At 47.8% G+C, this 20,276-nt stretch overlaps 2 protein-coding genes and 2 non-coding genes across 4 annotated transcripts in view; 3 read left to right on the forward strand and 1 right to left on the reverse strand.

Annotated features, from left to right (window-relative positions):
• Positions 1 to 1,516: 1,516 nt before the first annotated feature.
• On the reverse strand, positions 1,517 to 9,443 carry SIRT4 (sirtuin 4). The gene is given in 6 exon segments (XM_030958969.1): positions 1,517 to 1,636; positions 3,831 to 4,004; positions 4,446 to 4,649; positions 5,763 to 6,057; positions 6,677 to 7,182; positions 9,400 to 9,443. Coding segments are annotated over 3 exon segments (948 nt in total). The 5' UTR covers positions 7,177 to 7,182; positions 9,400 to 9,443; the 3' UTR covers positions 1,517 to 1,636; positions 3,831 to 4,004; positions 4,446 to 4,496.
• Positions 9,444 to 10,794: 1,351 nt separating this feature from the next.
• Positions 10,795 to 10,935, forward strand: LOC115909744. The gene has a single exon (XR_004061167.1). It is a non-coding gene; the product is annotated as a U4 spliceosomal RNA (small nuclear RNA).
• Positions 10,936 to 11,581: 646 nt separating this feature from the next.
• LOC115909742 lies at positions 11,582 to 11,722 on the forward strand. Its single transcript, XR_004061166.1, has one exon. It is a non-coding gene; the product is annotated as a U4 spliceosomal RNA (small nuclear RNA).
• A 4,238-nt stretch (positions 11,723 to 15,960) lies between these two features.
• Positions 15,961 to 20,276, forward strand: part of PXN (paxillin) — a 45,009-nt gene continuing 40,693 nt past the window's right edge. Inside the window, exon 1 of the mRNA XM_030958799.1 lies at positions 15,961 to 16,040. Within this exon, the coding sequence (XP_030814659.1) occupies positions 16,028 to 16,040 (13 nt within the window). The 5' untranslated portion in view covers positions 15,961 to 16,027. The remainder of the gene's footprint in view (positions 16,041 to 20,276) is intronic.

Genomic DNA, 20,276 nt, shown 5'->3' on the forward strand with positions numbered 1-20,276 from the left:
AATGTTACTAAAATCCCCTTGTGATAAACCTCATTGTAGAGAAAAAAAGTAAAATATCATCACTATCTGGAAGGAACACTGCACTTTTGAGCTGTATTATCACAAGTAGGGAAGATTGCTGGGGTGCATTGGAAGCATTTCAGAAACTCAGTATGAATTTTGCCTGTAACAGGAACTCTAGATTTGAGGTGAGCAGTATATCTACTCCTGGCATTCAGCATTTGGAGCATGCTAGCATTCTGTAGATAAACCCCATAGACAGATAAAGGCTCAAATTGATTCCGTATCTGTCTTGTTCCATACAGATTTTATAAGCCTGCACTTATATTTGGTCCCTTGATCACGCTTCTCATTTCCATGCTGCTTTGGTGGTGTGAAAAACCCTCCATTAAACCCAAACATTCCCCATCCATGGGGAGCCTTCCCACATAATGCAGAGTGTCAGGCCCTAATGAACAGCACAGGTGGGGAGGCTGAAGGGGTTGTGCAGAGCTGCTCATTAGGGCTTTGAGGAACGTTGTGGGAAGAGTAAGAGCAGGGCTGGTGACTGCTTGAACTGCCAGCGTAGGGGAGTACAAGGAATGTGTGAAGATCTACCATGCTGGTCTCTACTTCTGTTCCAAAGCACAAAGGGGTTGCCTGGAATGCCAGGTATCCCTGTGCTCAGCAAGGGGGAGCTCTGAGACCCTACACAGCACCACAGCTGGTGCATGGGATGCTGGAGGGAGAGCAGCTCCCTGGGCTCACTGCAGAAGTGAAGCCTCAGTCTCTTATCTTTTCTCTATTGTTGTTCTCTGTGCCAAGATTTTTCACTCTCTGCAGGGAGAGCTGAATTACTCCTAACTACATGGGCATTGCACAGATGAAAAAGAGTGCTCCAGCTGAGGTGAGACGTGCAGAGAGCAAACAGTTCTGCTGATGGTAATGATCCTGTGCCAGTTTCTGTTTGGGCCTGGAGACCAATTCCAGACACTCGCACTGTTGCTCATCCTCTTCAGGCTCAGCTTCTTTTTTTCTCTGCCATTGTCTGGTTAGTGGTGCAGAAGGGAAGAAGTACACTGGGGTACCTTTCCTTGGGAAGGGAGATGGCAGGGAGCTGCACACAGAATTGCAGGAACAGTCTGGAACAGTGGTTTTAAAGCCCATCTGGCTTGACTCTGCTGTTTCCCTGTCTGCTGCAAAGGTTGGGAAAGGGCAACATCCAAGGCAGTCACAGGGGAAAAAGCACACTCTAGATGGTGGATTTAGTCACCTTCACTCCACTGAACCTCCCAAGTTCTGCACGCCCAGGGTTTTGGGTCATTTTCCAGAAGTGATGAACAAGCAGATGTGTCAGTAGGAGCAATCTGACTGTAAGATGTGGGAGGCTGCACTTACACCACAGGCACCAAACCCTCTGGGCCGTTGCATTCTGTGCTGCCCTCACTGGAGCTCAGCATGTGAAATACCTTCCTCACACTGCTGGACTCAATTACAGATGGCTCTGAGAATTTGCCCAGAAACAATGACAAGATTTGCCAAATAGGAAGTAACTTTTATTTGCTTTGGGTAACTCCAACCCCATTTTCAGGGGAGCAGAAGAAAAATCCATTATAAGGTACTCTCAGCTCCTCTATCCAAGCTTCAGGAAGAACAGCTGTAAGAAAAAGAGAAGAGCAAAAGCTGTTGATTCAGCTAATTTCATGTCATGGCTTTTGGTGTAGGAATTTTAGGCTCTCTCAGGAATTTCTCATGTGAGCAAACTTAATGGTGTCTTCAGGAATATGTTAAGAACTGAAGTGCTCTGATCCTGTTCTAAAAGAGGTCAATTTTAATAGTGCTGGATCAACTTAGCAGAAAAAAGAAGGAACTTCTTAATCTCAGCCTCATATAGTTGTTGTACATATGCTCATTATCATATAGTAATAAACCATGCACAGGAAATTTACTGTTACTTTCATTTATTCTGAGTCATTGTCCTGGTGGCTTAAAAGTACAATTGGGGTAATGACTCATCTGAGAGTGATGCTGAAGGGACACCCTGACTCCTCTCCCACAGGCTCAGGAGCAGAACAGGAGAGCAAGCAGGGGTAGATGTGAGAGCTTTAGTTACCTGTCACAGAACTCATTCCAAGATCTGTTTTAGACTGCTTGCCAATGCTCCTACACTTCAAAATGCTGGCTCTACTGGCACTGAACCTGCAGCCTCTGGTTTTGACACAGCAATGTTGTGTAAGATTCATGGAGGGGGAAAAGATGATGTGGATAGTGAGAAACTCAGCCCCAGCTCCTCTGCTAAGGAGGCATCAGTGTCTCTTCTTGCAGGGAAAGCCCCTACATGAGAACATGGTGTATGCGGAGAGATTGCTTTAGGCATGATTTCTGCAACAGCTTTGGTTGGTGGGACAGCTGTACTGTGACAGGACTGCTAGAGATGGAGAGAGATCTGTGAGTTTCTGCCAAGCAGCAGAAACCTGAGTCATTGGAAAGTGGAGTCACCATTCAACATGAGCAGAATGCAGGTGGGAGTCCTGAACTGTTCTTTCTTGGCTTCAAAGTGAAGCTGTCTCTCCTCTAACCCAATACAGCCAAAACTTGAAATGTGTTAGGCATCTTAATGCCCTCTGCCTTCTGCAGAAATTGGATGCCTTATGTATGCCTTAGATTCTCTGCTTTATTTGCTCGCTCCTGGCATGGATTTGAATCAACAACAAAGCAAAAATGAACTTTGCATCCTGTGGTCAGCTGTCCTTGCTTTGCTATTTGACCTTTTAGCAGATGACTGTGGCATCCTTGTTTCCAACTGCTTGTTACAGTTCTTGTCAAAATATTAGTCCAGGATATGTTACTTGAAGTAGGAGGGGGCACTTGGAAAACCCCAACAATTCAATCCCTCAGAGCTAGAAGGGGGGAGTGGTAGTTTCATGAAGAAGGTCAGGTCAAAAAGTTAGTGTTCTAGTTTGTGCCAGGTTCTGTATTTTACTCTGTGGACAGTTTGATACAGCTTAAAATACCATCCTGAGGATCAACAAAAAATTACTACCCAGTAGTGATGGATCTCTTGTTAGGAGTGTGGAAATTGCACTTTTCAACAGAGATTACCTCCCAAGGGACACCTATTGTACAGATTTAATTGTATTTCTCTCTTAATTCATCAGCTGCTAGTAATTACAACCTGCATTTTTGCAATGGAAAAAAAAATCTAAACTGGCTATTGAGAATGTACTTAAATAAATCATGGGAGGGAGAAAAAACAATGCAAATAGTCTCAATCTTCTAAACAATTTTAATTGATTCCTTAGCTCTTCATTAATTAAATAACCTCTTCAAAAAATGCATTCTGGAAAATGTAGTGGCCTCACTGGAAGTAGTGCTGGTCAGATTAGCTTCAAGTAACTCCTCTGGCTTCTCAACAATGTTTAATTTTTAAAGGGGTCAGATAGGAAGCAGTTTAATTTCTCAACTAACAGTTGAGAGAAATGCTGACTTCCCCTCCTTGCTGGAAGACAGCAGCCTTATAGCCTGTGCTTCCAAATAATCTGTTACAAGAGCAGTGTTCTTGTTCAGTTTCTATTTTGAACCTTTTTTAAGTGACCATTGCAGTTCCTCTTGCCTCCTTTTCCTCTTTGCACACTCTACAGTATCTCACCAGTGACACTGGATCCCCAGCAGTGTCCCACATCGCCCTCCTGTGCTACAGCCTCAAATTACCTGCTCAAAATCCCTGTCCCCCCCTTCTCCTCTGGAGACAATTATAAAAAAGGTTTTTTGTCCTCAGACATGGTACAAAATTATCCTGTCCCAGTGAATGAGAAGGCACTGTTTAAAGGCAAGGTAAGGCAGAAAAGTACTTTTTTTTTTCATCCTCATTCTGTTTCCTGATACGTGGAGATGGTTTCAGTGGAGAGCACTGGTGAGGCTGACACGTGTGGGGCTTGCTGCCCTCTCCTGGTGTCCTCAGCTGCCGTGCACTGCATCCCACAGCTGCCTCTTGGATTGGAGTTTTCCCCTTTCTGAGATGAGTCCTGCAGGAGAGGAAGAAAGAAGCTCCTTTATCGACTGAATGGATTATTTTAAACAGCAGTGTTTGATTAGGATTAGCTGGGGCAATTCAATCAGGAACAGCTTTTGAATTGTCAGTTGCAAAGGCAATGGTTGTGATCAGGTTCTGTGGAACTACAGGTGATCCCCTGTAGCTTCCTGATAGTAACAAATGGATTGGAATTCTACACTACTGAGTCTTCTGGATACTCCTACCCAATTCTCTGGGAGTGCTAGCACTTAGTATGTTTTTTGTTTATGATCATGGGAAACAGTATCATGGCCCATCAGAGCAGACCAATTACAGATTAAAATTTACAGCCACCTTTTGGTGCAGTGAGGGAACATTTTCTCAGTCTCAGCATTTGCCAGGAATCCATATTCCTACCCTGAAAGGTGACTGAGCAGGAAAGGTACTCACTCACCTTGTAAAAATAACTTAAATCCTGCTAGCTACTGAAGCTCAGCTGGTTGGGTCATGTGCAGACAATCAAAGGCAGCAGCTCTCCACAGCGGGAATTCAGCTTTAAGGATGCAAAGTGATCCAACCTGGTGGGCCCAATGTTAAGGACTGCAATTGGCAGCTTCTTCTCCTGGGCAGCAAGAGCAAACCTGTAACCAGAGTACACCTGCAGGAGTACCAGAAAACAAAATTACAGGCAGCTTAGGCAAAAGAAGAGTTACAGAAAGGAATAAAATAGCTGCCATTGGCAATGGGAAAAGGGATGTACAAACATGCTGTGTTAGGCAGCTGCACTGAGCTCAGGTAGGAAATGTCTTCATTCAGGAGTGCACAGAATAGAACAGCTTTTAATCTCTGTCAATGAAGGATTTGTAGTTTCATAGAAACTGAATCTTCAGAGCAGATTGAAGGGAAATGTCCTTGTCTTTTAGTAAATCACTGCAGCAGTTTTTATTAGTTATCACAGGTACTTAAATGCTGCACTTTGATGGTTCCTGCATGGCCCAGCTAAGGTAGTACAAGAACAAACCTAAGGCATTTCAATCATTCCTGTACAGAGGATTATAAGCTTAAGAAGTGCAAGATTAAGGAATTTGTATCCAGTATCCTGAAGCCAAGAGAATCACAATCAGGCAGCCTTGGTTTTATCTCCTTCTGGGAGGTGTTAAGAGCAAGGTTTTTTTTATGTAATAGAACTTGTTCCTGGAAAAAAATTATCTTACATAAACACCATTACAAAAGCTTCTATGGGTTTAGAAGCCCCTGTTGTTTAGCTACCTTACCTTATAGATAAGAGGCTAGTGGAGACAACATTGTGATACAAAGGACAATCCCAAGCAGCAGAGATATTTCAGCTCTCTTATTGAGAATTTTATAAAGAATGAGAGGTCCTAAAACCTGGTATTTTACACAGTGTGCCATGAGGTCTAAAAAGCTACTAAAGGCTAAAAATTTCAGGTAAAAACGTGTGAGGAATGAATTTTATCAGGTATCTTGCCTTTATGGACAATTGTGACCTGATGGAGGAGGCAGCAGAGAGAGGTCTGAATGAAGGTATTTACAGCAGCATGAAGTAGACCAGCAAAGAGTGACAGGGAAGCCCAAACAGGTCACCCATAAAGCCAGATTCCAAACACAGTAAAAATAAAATACAAAGAAGCCCTGCAAATGCTGGTCTGACCCACAAGCCATTTGTAGTCCATAAGCTGTGGGACCAAGGATCATTGCAGGCAGAGTAGCAGAGAAGCAGGAATGCAGTTTGGGAGGCAGACCTACTTACCTGCATAGAGGATCCTGCTATCAGCATGGAGTCTGATTCTGCCAGGCGCTGGTGTACAAAACTGACTTTTTCCTGGCTCACTGTGTCTCCAAAGAAGGTCACATCAGGCTTCAGGATCCCACCACACTTACGGCAGGCTGGGACTTGGAAATTGCGCACCTGCTCGTCCGTCAGGAAGACATCCCCATCTGGAGCCACCCCAAAGGCTTCAGCTTTCCAAGTGGGATTCAGAGCTTCAAAGTGCTCCTGGAGCTCAGAACGCAGGATTCGGTCTCCACAGGCCAAGCAGAAAACCCTGAAATTCAGAGTAAAGTCTTAATGGAGAGTTTCATGTCAGCTGAAGATCTGGAGTCTCTAACTTGTTCCTTAGGAAGCTTGTCGTGATTTTCCACATTTATTTACCAAATAGTACAGGTCAAGGAGATGTCTTTCTACTCTGTTGCTGTGTAAGAAGGCTCTAGAGGAAGTGCTTTCAACCCCGCCATGCATCCTCTCTCTCAGTTCATGCTGTGCTTTTTCATCTAGAAATTTCAGGTGATCCCAGACAGGCTGTGATGGCCCTTCTCCAGTACACATATCCCATGCAATTCTGGCCCTATCCGCTCTGCTTAAGGTGGATAATCCTTGTATCCTCATGATCCCCTTGTTCTTGTTACTAAGAAGATATTTGCTGTACCAAGGAAAGGGGAAATGGATCCAACTAATTCTCCACAAAATCAAGTGGTGGTCATATTTCTTAAATACTGTGCTGTGGACAGCACTGGGTTGTGATCCTTTTCTCCAGCCCAGCCCAATACCACCTTTGTGCCTGTCATCTCCAGGATTTCAGCGTGGACATTTTGCCTCCTTTCTCAGCAGCTGACACTGCAGCTGTGTCAGTCAGCACTGACAGCCCCCAGTGCCAGCAGCTGTACCTGTGTGTGCAGCCATGCAGCTCCGTCATGCGCTGGCTCCCAGCTTTGGTGTGAAGGGCATCCACATTCTGGGTCACCAGCCAGTGCAGCTTGCCCAGCTTCTCCCAGTCCCTCAGCACCAGGTGTGCCTTGTTTGGCTGGTGGGAGGAGAACTGGGGCCAGCCCACGAAGTTCCTTGCCCAGTAGCGCTGCCGGGCGCTGGCGCTGCGGACGAACTCGGCGTGCTGGACGGGCCGTCTGTCTGTCCTGGCATAGAGCCCCACGCCCTCAGAGCGTTAATCGGGGATCCCTGACTCCGTGGAGATTCCAGCTCCAGTCATTACAAACAGCCTCTTGGAGTTAGAAACAAAGCGCTGCAGCTCCTCCACTTCTGCAGGATCTGGGGGAAGACAGGCTGGCACGAAAGTCAGGTTTGGAGAGGCTCTGGATACAGAACGGGATCTGCAATGATGCAGTCTGACAGCTCTGAAAATGCCACACCACTTCCTGGCAGAGAACATGTTCAGCTAAAAGGCAAGAACAGAACACATGGCAGGTAACAGAAAGCAAAAAGCATGTCTTTAATGCCATTTGCTTGTGATTCTGTGGGAAATTATGCTGTTAAGTATTCTTTGCTCTCTTTTTAGTAAAGAAACAAATTATTTTGGAAACATGAACTAAAGCCCACTATCCAAGTATGTTGTTTTGGAAGACGGGAACACTGAGCACAAAGTTAACAACTCTGACTTGCAGGGTTCCTGCTATTCTACCCTGGTGTGAAGGATGGCTGCCTAAGAGGGCTTGTAAAGAGCCCAGAAAGACCTGTGCATGTGAAGTCTTTCCCAGGTATGTGCAGCAGGCCAGAGGAAATGGCAGGAAGGCCAAGCACCTCACCCCAGAGGCACTGGCTGGTTCCTCCCCAGAAGAGACCCTTGTTCTGCACTTTTAACATTCTGCCTGCTCCAAATCAGTCTTTTATATTTACCCTATCCTTAACACATGTTGTAGGAAGGGAGAGAAAAACAACCTCAAAATGTTTTTTTTCCCCCAACAAAGGCCTTGACTGGAGCTACTCCTGTGTGGCATGTTTTGGTTGGTTTTTGGTTTTTTACAAAGGCCTGGTGCAGAACAGGCCTTGAAATGGGACTGAAGGTGATTAGGGCACTAAATGTCTCTGGCACCTCCTCTTCTGTGGGTGCCACCTCCCAGAGTCAGTGGGCAGCTGGATGGGCACTGCTTTGCTTCTCCAGCAGACACAGGGGCTTTCTGAGACAGAAGGGATCATCCAAAGTGCTTGGGGCAGAAGGAACTGCCTGGCAGGTAGGAATGGGAGGGACACCCTGCTTTAAGGGAGGAATGCCGTGCCCTGCTGGGGAAGGCAGGGTGGATGGTTTTGCTAAGTAGCCTGGAATTGTGTGCAGGACCTGTTGAGACACGAGTGCATGGGTTTGGACTTTGATTTTGTTTGTGCTTTTGAGCAGTCTGCAGTTCTTTCTCCATTTCACTGTTTTAAAACTACTCTTTCTAGGCCTTACTATGGTTTTGCAAACAGTGTACAAAAAGCTTGGAGAGCAACAGTCCTGAGAATTGACTGTCTGGTATTTCTGCCTCCTTAAATCTCCCTAAACAGGGGGGCTTGTACAAGATGTGGAGGACCGAGGAAGAACTTTATTTACTGATAAAAGGGGATGATCTCCTGAACACCTGAACTTCAGATGTATTTAAATATTGCTCCATTTACTGCAAGATCTAGTACTGGTGGGTAACTGAGGGCTGAGATACAGCTGAAGTTGAGGTGTTCAGCTCCAAGCACTGTGATGCTAAATTGTTGCTAGTGGCAAAGGGTAGATTTGGCTCAGTTAGTATTCAGCTCTCAAGGCTTTTTGTCATCATCAGTTGAAATGCAGGGAAGATTGGACAGACTCCATAGTCTGAACTGCTTTTTATATCTAAGCAGTGATTCTGTTTGCAATGATTTTTGCTTTGTTTTGCTGTTTAGCAGGAGTCGTGTTGGGCATTCCCTCTAAAGAGGTTTAATTTCCCATATGAATTCTTTAGAAGGGACAAAGGCTTCCAATAAACTAATTTGCTTTGAGAGTAACTTGTGTCATGATGCTCCCCAAAGGCTGTTAAGCCAGCTTGATGGTAATTAAATTGCTTTAACTGATGAAAACTCTTCATTCCTGCCCCTTATCATCAAAAGATCTCTCAGAAGGAAATGTTCAGAGGTGAAATGAAATAGAAATGTAATAGGGGTTGGCCCACAAGAGAGAGAAAGCAAAAATTACAGATACATTTAGATACATTTGAAAGCTGCTGTGAACCAGGTAAGGACTATGGAAGAGAAAATGTTAAAGGATGGAATGTTTCTTGTCAAATACAAAGCTGCTTTTAAAATGGAAGTGCTGAGATTCAGAAAAAACAAACAAACAAACAAAAACCCAAACCACAAAACTACTTTACATAACTAGTGAAACTCCTTAAACGTACCTACGGAGATCTGAGACTAGAGTTTGTTTTTAGCACACACCCAAGATGCTCCACAGGAAAAGACCAAGCAAGGTTAAGGTAGAAGAGAAACAGGATCCTACAAACGGCTACAGGCCAGCAATCCAAAGGGACCCCCGCGCCATAGGAACTCCTACGTGTCCCTTGTGCTGTGACACCGGCGGGGACGGGGTGGCAGCCGAACCGAACCCGGCTAACGAGAGAAGAGCGGTGCGTGAATAACGCTGACAACTCACCTGTCATGGTGCTGCCGCCCGGCCGCGGAAGGACGGGGCTGGCCTGCCGGAAGGGCGGAACGGGAGCCCTCTGGGAAATGTAGTTCACGGGGAGAAATAAGCCCTAAGCACAGAGACTACAATTCCCATGAGTCAGAGGGGGAGCGAAAGGTGTTCCCAACATCCAAACACCTGAGACAGTTTGAGAACGCTGAGGGCTTCGTAGCAGCTCTCGGGGAAACGCGTGAGGTTAAAATCCGAATTCATTTGATACAAATGCATGCGATAGCTTTAATAAAGTGCATTGTAGATGCTTGTCATTATAAACATGTTTTAGACTTAAAATGTGACTAAATAAATTACTGAAGAAAAGTCCACTGAGGGCTGTTAAAGACTTCTCTAGCTTGGGAATTATGGCAGTGCCAACCTGTCTGCTGCTGACTCTGACCTTGGCAGGAACCCATCTTTTGCCTCCCTGCTTGGTGCAGGTTTCAGTCTCAATAATCACCTGATGATTTGTTTAGTTTGCCTGGCAATAAGGAGTTTGTGTTCTGGTGCTTTGTTGGTTTTTTTCTCTTCTTTTTTGTTTTGTTTTGGTTTTGTGTTTGCTTGCTTTGTTTTTCTTCAAATGAGGCTTATATTTCTGAGGAACAAATAATATGAGGAAGGCCAGACTGCTGTATGGTAGCAGCCTGGTGCATTGGATGCCCAGCAGTCTTACAGACAATGGGCCCTTTCTAAAGATTTGGACTGCTTTTTAAATGCATTCACCAAAGAGCTCTTGCTAAAAAGTCCAAAACATTGCAGAAAGTTTTAATCCTTTTTTTTTTTTTTGTCTCTTACAGTTATTTCAAAAACCAGGTGAGCCTGAGCATCTGTGTCGCAGTGTGTAATTCTGTGATCACAAGGAAGAAGAGCATCCTGCAGTGCCCCCCTGCCTGTCACCTCTGCCCCTGGGTTTGGGTGTGGAGTGCAACCTTCTTTTTGGCAGTGTCGTGAGTCTAAACGACTTTCAGTGATTTATACTTTAGGAGTTTAAACGTGTTTTAAACCGTTGGGTGATGACTTTGCTTTGGTGACACCCGGCAGACGCCGTTTCTCCCCGGTGCTCCTCGAGAGCGCCCCCGCCCCTCCCAGGGTGGAAAACGGCGATTTTTGGGCAGTGCCCCCGGCTCCAGCAGCGCCTTCCCGGCCGCTCATTACCATACTGCCCTCCCGGCAACCTCCGCGGGTCCCGGCGGTGCCGCCGGCCCCCGGTGCATCCCTCCGTGGCCTCAGGGTCCACCCCCGGCCCCCGCAGTGCCGTGCGGGCTGCGGGCGGGGGCTGCGGGCGGGGGGCACCGGGACCCTCCTCGCCCGCTCTGAGCTCGGCGGGGGCGCGGCGGCCCCGGGCCCGGGAGGGAGCAGGACCCGGGCAGCCTTGCGCAGTGGCAGTATCGTAGCCGATGAGGGTATTCCGAGGCGCGATTATTGCTAATTGAAAACTTTTCCCAATACCCCGCCATGACGACTTGAAATATAGTCGGCATTGGCAATTTTTGAGAGCCTCTTCGGAGGCGGGTTATGTGTGGTTAAAAGATAGATATGCACGGAAAGAAAAAGGACCTTGATTTAAGAGTCTTGTTCTCAGAGGAGGGGTATAACTCGGCATAGTTAAGAGTCGTGTTCTTAGTAGTGGGAATAACTCACCATCTGCGTTACTCCACGTCTAGTTTCATTGATAATTTCTCGTTCAGCACGTTAAAAAGAAAAAAGGACACCGAACTCTTTATGAAAAGCGCGCTCAGTTTATTACACGCTGTCTTGTGCTGGAGCAGGCGCGGGGATGCTGGGCAAGCACGCGTGCTGGGATGCGCTCCCCGGCGCTGTGGCCGCTCGGGGCTGGCCGGGGCTCACGGCCCGGGGTGCCCGGGCTCGGTACACCGGGGATGCGCGGAGGAGTCCGCTCGTTCCGCGCCAGCTGCCCGCCGTGACGTCACGCTTACTTTGCATATTCCCTCCCAGCAGCCTTTGCGGGTGTACCGGGAGCCCAGAACGGAGAGCAGAACGGAGCGCTCCGGTCCCGGCGGGGCTCGGGGGGGGCTCGGGGCGGGCTCGGGGCACGGCCGGGAGTGTGCTGGCAGGAGCGGGCGGGTGGCGGGAATCGCCACGACCTAGGCGGCAGCCCCGGGGCGAGTGGCGGCAGCGGCGGGGTAACCCAGTCAGCTTTGCGCAGTGGCAGTATCGTAGCCAATGAGGTTAATCCGAGGCGCGATTATTGCTAATTGAAAACTTTTCCCAATACCCCGCCATGACGACTTGAAATATAGTCGGCATTGGCAATTTTTGACAGTCTCTACGGAGACTGAATTTTCTGGTCAAAAATAGATTAAAATTCGCTCAGTCAATTAACTTTAGGAGTGTGATTTTGGCCGTGTTCTGTCTCAGGACTGAAGAGGTCTTTTACGGAAGATAATAAGGTTTTTGTTCTCTCAGCGCTGCCCCGGTCTGCTGCCGCCAAAACTGCGGTTTAATAAAATGAGGGCGCTGTTATATGAAAAGCTCGTTTCTTTTTCTCTCAAAATTAGTGAAAAATAAATCGGTCAGCGAAAACGGAAGTGGAGGGCTTTAAGTGCTGGAGAAAGGTTTCTGGAGTAGCTCTTGTAGAGCAGGATCCTTAGGAGAGCTCAGCCTCTCAACAGGCAGGGAGGAATCTAGGGGGAGTGAAAGTCTGAATCGTGCTTCCCCAGCTGCAGAAATCCTCTAAAGCCCATTAGGGAACACTTAGTGTAAAGTACTGTAAACTCCATTTTGTGTGCAGTTCTTTATTGACATCACTTGCTTTAAGAAAAAAAAAAACAATAGAAAAAGGCTCCTTATTGTCAAACAAATCACAAACCTTTACTCTGGGAAAAGCAACTGCTGGTGCCAACTCTTATTATATAATTAAACCCCATCCTTTCCTAATTTGCAGCAATTGAGTAGCTAGGCAGGCCCTGCAGAGGGAGAGTAGTGACCCCTGCACAGCAGCTCCACTGCAGCTGGGAGCAGCTGCCCTCTGTCACTCTGTGTGAGTGAGATGAACCTTCTGCTGCTGACAGCCTGCCTCTGACATGCTCTGTATGGGCAGAGAATCACATCCACGTGTGCCATCGGGATGCTCCTGCCCTGCCCGTTAGACCCTGAGCTGGGCAGCTACTGGAAACTTTGGTAGAATAGAAAACTTAGTAGTGAATATCAGTGTTTCCTCTTAATAATTACTATTATTTTTTAAAATAGCATTCAGTCATGCTGGGCCATTATACACAACAGTGACCAAGAGTCACAGCGAAACCTCATCGATTGTCTTTGTCCCCCCATTTGTTCCTATTTGATTTCAATATCAATTGAAATCAAACCCTGAAGCATAGGGATGCCATTACCCTTTGTCAGAATAAGCCACACTGGTAAATAGCAAAGGCATGTGTAGTTTGCAGTAAGTCATACACTTCAGGTAATTTCTTGATTCTTATAAACTGTGTTGATAAGTATTGGATTTATCACTTGATTGTTTCTAATTTTGCTGCCAGAATTGTCTGTGATAATGCCTTGGTGTGGTGCTTTCAGTCTGCATTGCAAAGTCATGTCCTACATCTTATGCCAGAAACCAAGTTTGTTAATTTTGCTGTAATAGATCTTTTCAACAAGTGTGAAGTTGGATCTCGAATGTGGGAGTTGCATGTTGTGATTTACTGCTATTGCCTGAAACCTAAAGCTCTGATTGAATTCTTTTCCTTGCATTCACCTGAAGAAAGAGCAAAATGCCCTTGGCTGATGTTCATGTGGCACAGCACAGAGGGCACACACTGCAATGAAAGTGCTGTCATTGCTCTGCAGTTTCAAGTCACTCTCTGGAAAGTGCACGGGTAAGTTCTAAACATGCCTCACAGGCCAGTGTAGCTTTTTCTCTCTTCTCTGACACAGATTGCAAATAACCATGCTTTTCTTTGGTGGTATTATGAAATGAGCTTGGATCACTCCTCTGTTTGGCAGCCAGTCTGAAATGACAGGGCACAGGTAGACGTTAATCCATCAGCTCTGAGGGTCCTGTGTGTGGTCAGTGGGTTGAGCTGCCCTTTGAGGGTCTTGGTCTGTAACTGGTAAATAAATGACTCTTCAACAAGAGGGAAAGATGCCTTGAGCAAGTACTCTGGCCACAGATTGTGTAGAGTCGGAATACTCTGAACATGGATTGTGTGGAGACAGGAAGCCCTAAAGTTCAACATTTTGTTGATGTTGGCTCATTGTCTAACTTCATTTCCAGTTCCCAGCCCTGTTTCCCATCTGCATACGGGGGTGGTAACTCCTTGTTCCACCTTCTGTGAAAGACAAGGGCAACAATGTCTCAGCACAGGGCACAGCATAAGAGGAAGGCTGTGTATTTCTAGCAGCAAACAGATGTTTGAGAGTCAGGGAGAGTCTGAGGCAAAGAGCAGGTCAGTGATGAGGAAACAGGAGTTCAAGGCATTGGGAAGGACAGGGCTTGAGCCCACACCACTGAGGCGTTGCCTCGGCAGGCGGGGTTTTAACCTGCCCCTACTCCTTCAGCTCTCATGGGAGGGTTAGGGACTGGTAATTTTAAGTAAGAAATGTCAATGTGTGAAGAATTCAGTTATGAACAGCACCTGGCTGTGAGCAGGTTGGTTTTAAAAGCAGTATGCCTAGAGTATCCCTCATGGGACAGCCCTGCCTCCCACCCCACCAACCCTTTCAATGCAGTGCACAAGCCATAGGCAAAACTTTAGAAAAAATGACTTTGTTGTTTTGTTTTTAACACTGGGCATCTTGGACACAACCCATTTCTTGTGGATGCAACCATAACTGGTTTTATGACAGCTTAATTTCAGCCCTGAGACACAATAGAAACTGCTCTCTTGATTTACATTCACTTCCAGACTCCCAAAGGACATTGTAGGAAGCTGAAAATAAAAACTGCATACCAGGCTACAATATGAACAGAGCACAGCAGGCACTTTATTTATGCAGAGGTAAAAATACACCCCAAGTTGAGGCACATGCTTGTCACATGTTGGTGGAGGAAACATGCAGACCCCAGGAAAGGACATGTTTCTAATGACTTTAGATCTGCTCTGTGACCAGTCAGTGCTAGTGGTTTATGTTGCTCCACCTGGGGAATGCATCCTGAAGTTGTCATTGTACAGCCAGTGATAGATTTTGAGAAAATTTAACAGTCCCTCCAAATAAAGTTTTACATTTTGCTGAGGGAAACCAGCAAAGGGGATGTCAGGTGAGATCTTTGGCATGGATGGTGAAGCATGCAATGAAAGTCTTTACTTACATTTGGGTTGTACTTAGATCTCAGAAAGGATATTATTTTCTGACAACTCCTGTATTTGGAGTAAAAACTGGAATTAATTTCTTGGAGGTTTTTGACTATTCGTAAGCATTGGCTGGAATGAGGGAGGAGATATTTCCCTGCCCCCCTAGCGATAATTCCCATTAAAGCATGACTTAACACAGGAAATAATGATGTCTGACTTGTGCTAGCAGGGGAAACTGGGCATGTTTGTGCCTAGAGAGTGAAAAATACAGCACTAGAGATTGCTCACAGCTGACCTCACGGTCTCTGTTTAATGGAAATACAATTCCATAATCTCAGCTCAACAACAGGACATGTGCTGTTCGGTTCTGGGAACATTCTCTGACTTGGTAGTCATTTTGTAAGGAAAAGAGCTACAAGAGTCATGTTTCCTGGATCCTCGGCCGTTCCCACACTGGTATTTTTTGGTGTATCTCTCATCAGATTAAGAAGTGAACATTTGGGCTGAGCAACTGCCTTTACTGCCATGTCAGCTTGGCTGGAGCACAGTGGGAAACAGTAGCTCTGGTGAGGGTTGAGCTGTGCTGTGGCTCAGACAAAGCGAGGACTTTGCTGCCTTGGAGTGTTGTTTTATAGAGGTTTGAAAGGAAAAGCATGTGGGAAATGATGGTTCAAGATCATCACATGAGAAATCCGGGTGGGCTCTTATAGTCTTTGAACACAGCAAAGGAGAAGTAGCTGGTGACTTTCCTTTATGGTGGCCGCAGCTTATAGAAAACTGTTTCCATAAGAAACAATTTCTGCTGCCCAGCTTCCCTGGGATGGGGTAAATCAGCTGAGGCTCTGAAATGTTTGTTTGAAGGTTTTGGGGCACAGCCCTACCGCAGCACGCAATAAGCCCGGTGCGGCTGCACCAGTGCCCCGGGAGGACAATTCCCCTGGGAACGGCTCCAGCAGGGCACAGTGCGGGGCTCGTGTCGCGCTCCCGCTCAGTCCCGGACGCGCGTGGGGCCGCGGGCGAGCGGGACGGCTCCTGTGCGGCAGGACAGGCTTGGCCCCGGGGACAGAGCCCCTTGGGTGGCGGCTCTGGCCGCTGCGGCCTCGCCCGGCAGTCCCGGGGCCGTTTCCCAGCCCGGGGCCGGCCCCGTCCCCGCTGCCCTGCCCGGGCCGGGCTGGCGGTTCCCGCGGCGGCCGCCAGGGGCGGCGCGGGGCGCGCGGCGGGGGGCGCGCGGCCGGGCGGGCGCGCGCGGGGGCGGGCCGGGAAAGTTGCGGGCGCTGGGGCGGCGGCGGCACCGGCGGGGCGGGAGCGGCTCCGGGCGCGGCGGCACCGGCACCGGGCACGGCGGCACCATGGACGACTTGGGTGAGTTCCGAGCTGCGCGGGCTCCCCGCGGCGGGGGCCGGCTCCCCGCCGCGCCCCGGGCGGCGGCGGCCGCGGCCCGCCCGGCCACGCTGCGCCCCTCGGCGCCGCGGGGCTCGGGCCGCGCCTGTCGCTCCGGGGACGTGTCGCTCCCCGCGCACCGCGCCGGCCAACGCGGCTCCCCCGCCCCGCCTGCGCCCGGGCCCCCGTGGCTGGGCTGTCCCGGGGCCGCCGCCGCCCCGGCGCCCGCAGCCAGGGCAGGCGGTGGCTGTCCCGGCCGGGAAGGGCGCCCGGCGCTCCTGTGCCCGCAGCAGCGCGGAGCGTGCTCGGGTTTCAGCAAACATCGCCTCCCCTGCCCCGCCGCAGCCTCTCCAGCCCGTTCTTGGGCGAGATCTGAACTTTGCGCGGGTATGGAGTGGGGAGCCCTGGGGGGATAAGCGGAGCCCAGCCGGGCTCGGAGCTCATCCTTGTCTCCCCTCTGCTTCTCCCAGGTGTGCTGCATTATTCGGTTTCCCGAAACCGTGTAATGGAGAAATGTCAGGCAACTGGTCTCAAGGGAAAGATCTAGAGAATTTGAGTTCCTTTGGTACCAAGCCGGAAAGGGTGTGGATCTGCCAAAATCCCTTGTGCTCTGGGAGGCATTAGGACGACTGAGTTCCGCTTATGAAACTGATTAAATCAGACACTGGGGAGGGGCTGTGATCCGTTACTTCCATCCTACCTTTAATAGAAACCAGACGTTCTGTTGACATATAGTCCAAGAAAATTGCAGGTTTATTTCTGGACCTGGAAGCTCACATTACGGTGCTGGCATAAAGCTGGTGGTCACACCTTCAGAAAACAGACTTTGTATTGGGCGAATGATAAAACTTAGAGGGCAAGGAGTCCATCTGCTGTGTGGCTTTCTGGTGAAGGGTGTGCCCATGGAGGATTCATCCTTGGGGAGTGAAACCCTCTGCTTTAGTGAAGTAGCTGTTGGTGAAAACAGAAGTAACTTCTACTGCAGCTTCTTCTCATGGTTATTTTTCCTTTAAGTGGAGACAGCTCTGTATACCTTTTCTCATATCCCTCATTCTGGTTATCTCCTGGAGATTTGGTGTGAGTTCCTGGGGTGTTCAGGAATGCGTTGTTAGTCAGAACAGGATTCACCCAGTCTGTGTATTGACTTGGTGAGTAGCCCTTCAAGGTGAGCATACAGGTCTGTGTAGGGCCAGTTTAGTGTCTCAGCAGCATGCTCTTCAGTAAACCATGGGAGCTTCACTGTGCCTGCTGCAAGAGCAGCATTCCTGAACAGTGGTAGTGTGACTTCCCACTTGTTGGAATAGGCTCCTGCAGTCCCTTTTTCTTTCCTCTGTAGGAGAAGTAGAGGTGAACTGCAAAGAAATTGTGAAAAAGATCTGAAATTGTGCCTGGTTTGTTTTTCTGAGCTCTGAAGTGTATTGGGACAACCAAAAGTTAGAAGTTTTAGTCTAGGCAAGTTGATTTCATCAAGTCTTAATTACACTGCGTCTGTCTCAATTTTTGTGCAGCCTTTCAGACTGGAAAAGATCTAATTAACAGTAGGCAGCTGAACAAAAAAAAAAGTGTGACCCTTTCTCTCTGTAAGCTTTTCTGTGGTGTACAGAATTCACCACGGAAAAGCACACCAGCTGTTTTCCCTCTGTGAATCATTGTTAGCCCAAAATGGCTCACTTATTGCTCTAAAGCCATTCACCTTGGGATGCACGCATAATGGAACTGTGCTGTGCTGATACAACTCCCCTGAAATAAGTCAGACTTTCAAATTCGAGTGAGAGTTGTTTGTTTTTCTTTCCTCATTATCTATGGGTGGATTATCTGAGTTGTGGATTAACTGTGCCATGGATACAGACGTCTGCACTGGCTCTGTCCAGAGTCAAGCTGGTTAGGCAGGACTTGTTGGTTCAGGCACAGTGCCATGTGGGCAAAGCTGCTCTGCTTCCAGGGGCAGTTCTGGCCCAAAAGGAGTTTGATATTGAGCTGGGACTTGCAGGTTCAGAGTTGATGTCAAGTAAAATCAGCTCAGATACTTCCACGCCTCGCTTCTGAATCTGTGTGGTGCAGAAATGAGCAGTGAGTGAAGGGCCTTGCTGGGCAGGAGTGAACCCCTCACAGAGACCTTGGTGTGTCTGTTCTTAACTCCCTGCCTTTATCAAAAATCTCCTCCCTCTCCCTAGAGTTGGAGGATTTGATCAGTGTGCACATGTCCACTGTAAAATGGACGTCCAGAAGTATCTCACTTTGGTTCCTGGACTGGAGAGTTTATGAAACGTATAGAATGGATTTGTCTTGCTTTGAGGATTCATTAGGAGTTGAAAAAAATCTTCATTCCCTTTTTCCCCCTCCCCCAACGCTGAAGAATCTCACACAGGAAACTTTCTGCAGGCTGGAGCTGTGCACCCTGGTGTTCTGGGGGAGCCTCCGTGGCCCAGGACACGCAGTGCTGGGGCTGGGTGGAAACTGGAGCAGCCCGTGCTGGGAAGGGGGAGGAGAGCAGCTGGCCGGGCTTGTCTCCCTCCAGATTGTCTCCCTGCAGTCTCTCTGAGGAAGCGCATTTGCGGATGTGCTTGGAGTTTGACAGGAAGTTTGCTGAGTGAATTTGCCGTCCTGCAGTGCTGTAAATTGGCACAGAGAGTACAGCTTTGTCCTCAAGAGTGAGAATCCAGATTTGGGGCTCTTGCCCCTTTCAGGGGATTGCCAAAGCACAGCCTGTGCTTCCAGCACACAGGTGACCATCCACACATTCTTACTTCACAAAATCTGAGGCACTGAATGAGATGCTGAGTTATGGTGCTGTGGTGCTGCCTTGTCTGAGTAGTATGAAGGAACAGATCCGTTAGGATCTGCTTGTTGCAGGGGGAGAAACCTAATTTGTGGAACCTGTCATGTATTTATGGTGAGAGGAGTAGGAGAAGAGAAACTTTACATTTGCTTTAGTCAGAGTACTGTTTTGATTTTGACTCCAAAAGTTTTTTACAGCCTTTTTCTGAAAGGGTTGTTTGCAAATACTACTGGGAAACCTTTTGGTAACTCCAGACAGAAATGGCTTTTAGAAGCTTTCATTTGATGAAATTCTCACTTCTCTACTGCTATTTAAAAAACAAAATTGTTTTCAAAGGCTTCAGATTTTTAAACTGGATTTTGCAATCAAAAACAAAACAGCATTCACCAGAGCTTGTAAAAGGTGTTTTACAAAGAAATTATATCTGTTTAATGGGGACGTGTGGCAGTGCATTGGCTGTCCACCTCAACTACTTTGTGAGCTGGTTTTTTTAGGTGTGCTTTCTCACTTCTAGGAGGATTTTTCTTTTGCATAAAGTTTTTCTAGCAATTTGACTTCAAAATTCTGGGTGCACAGTTCAAGGGCACAAGAGATTTTGCTTTATTAGTTGTTTTCCTCTGTTTTGGGAACTCTAATCCACCTTCTCTTCAGTGCTTAATCCTCTCAGTATTGACTTTAAAGGGAGCAATCTTGCCCTTGATTTTTCATGGGAGTGTGGAGGGAGGTGCATGTGTTTCCATCTGTCATCTGTCCTAACATTTGGAAGATTGCTGTGCTCTGCAGGGCGGTGCTGTCTGTCCCTCTCCAGAGGGGGATGCTTGCCTGTTTCTGACTCAGTTCCTTTAGTTTGGGAGTCTCATACTGTGGGTTTTGGGCTCACTTGTCTAAAGTTTGCTGTGAAATTGCTTAAGGTCAGCTACGCCCAGGAAATGGTATTGGGGGGGAAGCACTGGTAAAGTAATTTGGTGCCTTGGCTTTCTACTGGCTCAGATTTCTGAGTCCTTCCTGCTGCTGGGCGAGAAGGCTGTAAACAGAACTAATGCTCTGCACAATGGGGTTCTGACTTGTTTCAGCTCCTTAGCTGTTGTGACCCCTCGTAAAACAGGGACTTCATTGTCCTGAGCAACTCAGACAGGGAGTCCTCTGCCTCAAGCAGTGTGTGATGCAGAGAGAGGCTTCTTTTCTTGTTGCTCTATTTCCACGGAAAGGCTGGACTCTGTGCTGTCTTTAGCTCCTTTGTCCCTCTCTGGGAGAGGTCAACTTATCCGAAGTGTTCAGCTGCCCTCCTGGTTAAAACTGATCCTCCGACACCATCTCTGCCACTAGAGAAACAAATGGGAAACTTCTCATACATCTTCATCTCTCTCTTTCTCTGTCTCCCTCTCTCTCCTTTTTCTTCCTTTCCTAGGGATCACGATACTTCAGTTTCTCTGGACCCC

This window comes from Camarhynchus parvulus, chromosome 15 (genome assembly GCF_901933205.1).
Source record: "Camarhynchus parvulus chromosome 15, STF_HiC, whole genome shotgun sequence".
In the NCBI taxonomy this organism is placed as follows: Eukaryota; Metazoa; Chordata; class Aves; order Passeriformes; family Thraupidae; genus Camarhynchus; species Camarhynchus parvulus.